Source organism: Zerene cesonia, unplaced genomic scaffold (assembly GCF_012273895.1).
Source record: "Zerene cesonia ecotype Mississippi unplaced genomic scaffold, Zerene_cesonia_1.1 Zces_u001, whole genome shotgun sequence".
Lineage (NCBI taxonomy): Eukaryota > Metazoa > Arthropoda > Insecta > Lepidoptera > Pieridae > Zerene > Zerene cesonia.
In genome coordinates, this window is record NW_024045131.1 from 4192011 (window position 1) to 4199651 (window position 7641).

A 7641-nucleotide genomic window follows, 5' to 3' on the forward strand; every position below is an offset into this window, starting at 1 on the left:
CTGATGGTAAGCGCTACCACCGCCCATGAACATTTATAGAGGCATAAGGTCCATTGCAGACCTTACGCCTCTACAAATATATGGATTGCCGACTTCAAATTGAAAAGGGATTAGGAAAGCATTGATTAGAGGAATAAAGGAAAGGAATGGGAAGGGTAAGGAAAGTGACATGGCTCCCCCACTCACAGAAAGAAACACAGCAGTATGCTATTTCACACCGGTCTTCTGTGGGGGTGTGGTGGTGTGGTGTACTTCTCCGGTGCGAGTTGGCCCAATTCGTGCTGAAGCGTGCACTCAATAACGGTAAATGACTACCCGGGCGGAGCCGGGGCGTGCGGCTAGTGTATATGTAAAATTCTCCTGTCACAATATTATTTGCAACACCTCTTCGAAACGGCTGGACATATCCTATCAGCCGACGTCTATTTTACGTGCCCCTAAATCATTAGAGTGGGGCAGAACAGAACATTAGTCGGGACAGCTAGTAATAAATTAAATTTATGATACATACTTGTACGCTTGATCAAATCGTGTGGTCCCATTTAAAGCTAAATATTAGCTAATAAAGGAATCATCAAATTCGGTTCACCCACTCGAACGGTCTGACGTCGAATTGACAACCTCTTTCTTATTGGAAGTCGGTTGAAAAAAAAACTTCGACACAAAAGAAGTGCTTTCCCTTTAATTTTTAGTTTTATAGCATTGAAATGCTTTATAAATGTGAAATTTTGAAAGAATAGAAAAACTAAAAATTAAATTTAACAAAGGCCGCGTTCCATCGATACAATATTGTAATCATTGAAATAATGTTTCGTATTGGTTGTGATGGTTCTTAATCATCTCAATAGATGGCGTGGGGTGCCCCTTAGGCACATGAAACCGAAAGAGTAGAAGAAATTCGATTACTGTGGCAGGATCACGGGTGGCCGAGAGGCTAGGCGTTGCTACGGTTAGGCAAGATACGCAGGTTCGAATCCTGCCTCGTGATCGAATTTTTTCTATTCTTTCAAAATTTCACAAGTGCTTTCCCTTTTTACTACGGCAAAAGAATTCATTCCAAGTCTATCTTTATTTCCGTCCGTTTGTGTGTTCACGAGCCATGTAAAACATCGAACCGCTTTATCGAAAATCATGCGACTTTTGATATTTTTCAGGGCAGAACACAATGAAGAGGCCTTTTTTCTACAGTGAGGCCAACCACTATCCGGCGCCACACGCGTTGCATAGATATGAGGTGAGTGCTCTCGAACCTAACTCAAACCTAACTCAAACTCAACTCATTCATTTAATAGATTTAACTAACTCAAAAGTCCGATTCAAATATCGTGTATTTTTAACCCAACTCAAACTGAAAATTATGCTCAACTCAGTCATTTAAAAGTTACGGACACTATTTGGTTCAAAGATAAAACTAACTCAAGTAAAGTTTTAATAAGTCGAAACTAACTCTACACCCTACGTAAATTACTTTCTCATTTAAAAGTTATAACTAACTGAAAAGAATGCTATGGTAAAACACAACTGTCGCATAGATACGAGTTGAGTGCGCTAACCTAACTCAAACTTACGCTCAACTCACTCTTTTAAAAGGTTCCGGAAGCCATCATACTCATTTTTATCTCCCACTCATATTATGTTTTATATTTTAGTCAACTAACTCAGTCACACTCAAATACAATTTTCTTTATGTCCGTTTAAAATTAAGTAAAGGTCTATATATAGTCGAAATATAGACTTCATTTTGCATTAAAAAATCTGTCCGAACGGCATCGTATGGTGCATTCATTGAAATTAGCACCATATTACGTGGACAGTAAGGTTGAAAATCTATTCAGCCTAAACCTCACTGCCACATAGACTTTGAACCTTACTTGCACGGAATAAAGTGCTAATTTTAATGAACGGTTTACACAATTTATCCTAGCAATATGACTGAAATCTGTATGTTTTTTTTTATTTACAATTTTTTCCCTTTTTTTTCAGGATTTAACAAGGATCCTTCAATGAGAGTCATTCCGTTTATAAATATATTAGATTTATAGTATTATTAGGGCGGTTGATTTTTTTTTTTTTTTATCGATTTATATAACGTGATAGTTATCGTAATCTTTCTCTTACAAACTGAATCGCTTATAAGATACGTCTATTGTAGAACAGAGACCGCGTGAAAAAAAAATCGCCGGAAATAAAATGGTTTTTGTGGTTATTTTAAATGAATCACGTTTTTTCGCTATACAATTATATTAAAACATTATATTCAAAGCGTATCGTTATTGATTTAGATTTATAACACTCGTTTATTTTTTTTTTTTATTTGAAAGCAAAAGAAACGCTTTTTTGACAATTTTTTTTTATAATATGGCAATACGCAAGCGACTGTAATTATTTTTTTTTTAATTTCGAAAAAAAAAAAGAAATCGGTGTATGTTTTTTTTCTAAATCAATCGCCGTAATAGCATAACCAATATTATATTTTCTCTCGCAATGACAATCTCTATGGTAGTTTTTATTTTGTGTGATATATACTATACGTTGGATAGATTGTAAATATATTTGGGATCAATTTGTGTGTTCGGCCGCGGCCGGTAAGGATGTGTCGATAATGATGGGATTTTCAAAAAAAAAGTACGATTTTTTTTTATCGTGGGCCTAATAATTTCAGTTGTTCATAGAAACATACATGCAAAAACCATATAATAGTCCTTATCGGCCGCGATCCTAACTTAAAATCGTGGATATAGTTTCTTTTTTTTATATTATTATATTCTTTTTCGTTATATGTATATAAAAAAGGAATCGTGCTATCTTGCTCTAACACATGAATTTCACCATGTGCGAGTGAGACGTAGCTATTTTAGTCACTAGTTATTAGTTATTTTGGCAACTATTGAAAGTATTTTAGGAAAAAAATTTGAAAAAAAAAATTATTATCATTTAAAGAAGTGTATGTATTTGTTGTTTCATTCAAACATATTGGACTGATGTGTGTAAGAGCGGGATGGCACGACTTTTCACTTCGTGTATACAGACTGTTTATTTTTTTCGAAAATATATTATTATAATTGGCATAATGATAAATTTTGCTTTCATAATGGTTTTAGTGATAATTAATGGTTACGTTAAAACGGTTTAGCTGTTTCGTAAGTTGAGAATTATTCAATAGAAATGCGATGCCAAAAAAAAAAAAAATCTCGGTCGAAATCAATTTGAAATTATATATATACGAACGAAATCGTGGTGAAAAAAAGTAATTTTTTAAATACTTGTGTTAAAATTACGATGGAATCTTGAAAAATAACCACAACGCTAATTCCATGGAGTTTTGTTTTATCTACACTTCAACAAATGTAATTCATTTATCACTCAACAAACGCAATTTATTGTTATGCCAAAAAAAAAAACGGGGCAATATTGGCGGCAATTTGAATTTGACAGGTGTCAGTGTCAATGCAGAAAGATGAATGTCGTGCGCAGATTAAAAATTTTCGTTTACTCGCATATAGTATATATTATATTTATGTTTTTTTTTGTTTGTTATTCTTGAATTATTTTATCGTTTAATTATAGTTACCATTATTGATAATGTTAAGGTTTAAATGTAACATCATTTATGGTACAGCATTATTAGTGAACTAATTTTCAATAGAGAAGTAGTGATTTTAAAGATTTTTAGATTATTTTTGTCGTTTATTCGAGTGTACATCGAATAGTGCTGTGCCGATAGTGATGCTCGTAAATCGGAAGGTGTAGTGCGGAGCTAGTGGTGGTGATATTTTATCGAATTTACGTGAAAATCGTAATATAATGTAAAAAAAAAATAATAGATTTTAAGTAATTTTTACGTTGTCACAAGTGAAATCTAAATTTTTATAAAAAACTCTTGCCAAAGTTTAGCTGCGTTAATTAAAAACCGGATTTTTTGTTTTATTTATCCAATTATTTTATGGCGCCCATCTAGTTTCGATTGTTTTTTATTCTACCCTTTAAAAATGTCAAGAAATAAACTCTTCAAGGTAAATTATAGCTGCCTATAACTAATTTAGAAAGAAGAGTTTTATTAAAATAGGTTTTGCATGAAAGCCGAACTGGCAGACGAGAAAAAAAAAGAAACAAGTTTTTTTTTGTTTGTTAACCATTCAATTTATAGAATTGATTGTATTAACATGCCTGTTACTCAATATTTTGGCGGCAAATTGATCATAAAAAGACATACATAAAAGAAATTAGGTGGCGACACATTTATCTGGTGCTGTTATATTATTTTCCGAATTATTTCGCATTTTTTTAAAACATTTAATAGTAATAATATAATAGTACAATTTACGCACATATTAGAACTATCGCTAGCTTTTATTTTTCGTATACAAATAAATCATACTTACCATAGACTAGAGGAATGGCGGGATCGTGGAATTCTTTTTTTCGAATTTTGTTTTTTTTTTTCATTTCTGTTGCGGATACACGGTTTTTATATTCCAGTTTGTGATGATGTAAATAAACGAACGGTTGATCTCTCAGAATTTTTATTATGGGAATTTGATAATTTTAAAACACAGTATAAGTTATAGAAGAAAATAGACCGTGTATCCATTCTTTATGGGATAAAGTTAAATATATACGCTACATACAGACCAAAGCTGTGAAAAAATGTAAAAAAATGATTATGACATAAACGAATTTTGCTCTATGACTTATTTTCCAAAAGGTTTTCGTTGGTGTTTCGGTTTTTTTAAACTTATAGAGTAAAATTCGGCGTACGGGTTGTATGTGAAATTTTGTTGAGAAATAACAGTTAGAAATCACTGTGAAATGTCGCTGTTATTTTTAAACGTGATGTCAGCGATCACTGTGACAAGAAATCACCGTGTAAAGTAACACAAGTACAAAGATTTGTCGTAAAGATATGGTCCGTAATAGATGTTGAAGGTATTTTTGAGATACTGAGAATATTTTTCATTGAGGGTAGTTAACAAATATTTCACATGAAGCCGTAGATATTAGATATAAGATAAATGATGAGATGTTGCGCGGTGAATACATTTTTGTTTATATATTTTTTACAACAGTGGCCATTTTAAATAAAATAAGAAGAGAAGATATTGTTTTATTGGTAAAATATCCTATATATATAGCTATAATATATATATATATATATTGTCCCAGCTTCCATATTTATAACCCAAATATAAAGATACTGGACGCTCGTCCCGGCTCCGCCCGGATATCAAGAGTCCTTTATCTCAAGGAAGCATTTAATCGGGATAAAGTATAGTATCACCTACGTCAGCTCACCCCCTGTCTGTATACCAGATTTCACCAAAATCTGATCAGTAGTTTCAGTGTAATTGACGGACAAACATCCAAACAAACAAACTTTCACATTTTTAATATAGGTGTGACTAGCTGACCCGGCAGACGCTGTTCTGCCTTACTCATATCATTACGGGATATGAAAAAAAGATGTGGGCCAATTCTCAGACCTGATATATACAGAAATATCATGAAAATTGGTCCAGCCGTTTCGGAGGAGTATGGTTACTAATATGTGAATTATATATAGAGATGATATAAAGGTATAACTTTATAAGTATTATTAAATCGATCAATTAGTTTAGAAATTGAAAAGTTTTTAACGGATTTTAAACGCGATCTACTCAAAAAGTTTTTAATTTCTAGATGTATAATACTCGCGTAAAATCAAACACAAGAAAATACTAGATATCATTTGGAAAAAAGTGTATGAAAGGAAACTATTTATTCAACCCTGTTCGACGACATGTGACATCTGCCAACCCGCACTTGGCCAGCGTGCTGGATTATGGCCTGAACCCTCATAGCAGGCCTGTGTCCCAGCAGTGGGAACATATATGGGCTGATGATGATTCTCAAATCCATTTTGTAGGCCAAGAGGATTGTTCTGGAAGATTCCATGTTATGGTTGTCTGGTTGAGATCGCTACCGAGCAATAAGGCCACCTTTAGCTATTTGCCGTATGAAGTTGTATTATCCACCTTTAAGTATTTATATTGTAACGCGAAAAAAAATTGTCGTCTATGTATTAATATTAAAAATTCATAGTATAAAACAAAGTCGCTTTCCATGTCCCTATGTATGCTTAAATCTTTAAAACTACGCAACGGATTTTGGTGGGTTTCTTAATAGAAGAAAGAAAGAAAGAAAGAAAATACGTTTATTATGACACATACAGGTAAATATAACAACGTAATAAATATAGTTAAAATATATATGTGCCTAAATTAGGCCCGCCACTCAGCGTACTGACACTGATTTTCAGTGGATGCCTTATGATAGAGTGATTCAAGATGAATGTTTATATGTATAATAACATCTATTAAACTACTCCCAATTTACGCGTGTGAAGCCGCGAGCAAAAGCCATTTATATATCTATACTAATATTATAAAGCTGAGGAGTTTGTTTGTTTGAACGCACTAATCTCAGGAACTACTGGTCCGATTTGAAAAATTAATTCAGTGTTAGATAGCCCATTTATTAAGGAAGGCTATAGACTATATAATCTATAGTCTATAGTCTATAATACATATATATGTACTACGGGCGAAAAAGCCTTCCCTTGGTCACGCCACCGTGAACCGATTTTAAATCCTTTCACTATTATAAAGCTTCAACGGGCAACCACGGGCGAAGCCAGGGCGAACAGACAATATAAATAGAGGCATTTGACAAACAATCGTATTGTTAACCACATACATTTTATCCACGGTCGGATAATGATTGTATTTAAATAATTTATGAAGTCAAAGGCCGTTATCATTAATATGTATCAGTGAATAAATTTAAAACAAATTTCGTTGCATGGAAAATAGGAATTACAACTGAATCTCGTGTCTCTGTAGAATATGGAGCAAATGCATTTAATTCGCCAATTAATTTAGATAACAAGCGATATTTAAAGACATCTAATAAGTAAAAAAGAAAGAAAATACAGTTATTTTATTTTAAATACGTTATTACATATACACGTAGGTAAATAGAACAATAAAGGTCACTTATTTGATATTTAAACTATATATGGCTTTAGGCCTGCCAGCGTACCAACACTGATTTTCAGTGGATGCCTTATGTCTTATTGACAGCGGATGTGATCATGCTCAAACTATTTCATTAATGAATAATAATTATATACACCGACGTTAAAAATGAGGTTAAACAGTCGACGGTGTTTTTTTGTGTTGCTACATAATGACAACTGGATGGGCAGATTTTTATGATTATTTTTTATTTGAAAGCTGGTGCCTGCCATGTGGTCCGATTTAAATTTGGTCTACTTAGTGTAAGTCGTCTGAAAACCCACTTAGTAATCGAGTAAAAAAGTCAAGAAAGAATACTTTCGAATTTATAAGCTCCTTTTTGGCAGATCGGTTAAAAACAACAATCGCAAAAAAACTGTCTCAACGCAAAAAAGAAACCTTTTTTAGAAGTCGGGTAATGTATATAAATGATTTTCAACTCTTTAAATAAGGATAAATAATTATTTACTATAAGTTGTTTGATTTGGGACGTTTACTTGAATACGACTTAAGTATAACTTAAGAGTACTTGAAACTGCTTAACAGTTATGTAATAATCACAAGTGTGTGCTTACTGGGAAATACCAGG

At 32.9% G+C, this 7641-nt stretch overlaps 1 protein-coding gene across 1 annotated transcript in view; it reads left to right on the forward strand.

The window, feature by feature from the left end:
- The window catches only part of LOC119838102, a 10337-nt gene extending 8059 nt beyond the window's left edge, over nt 1–2278 (forward strand). The window contains exons 7-8 of the mRNA XM_038363914.1: nt 1155–1234; nt 1984–2278. Coding sequence (XP_038219842.1) covers nt 1155–1234; nt 1984–2007 — 104 coding nt within the window. The 3' untranslated portion in view covers nt 2008–2278. The remainder of the gene's footprint in view (nt 1–1154; nt 1235–1983) is intronic.
- The last annotated feature ends 5363 nt before the right edge of the window (nt 2279–7641 follow it).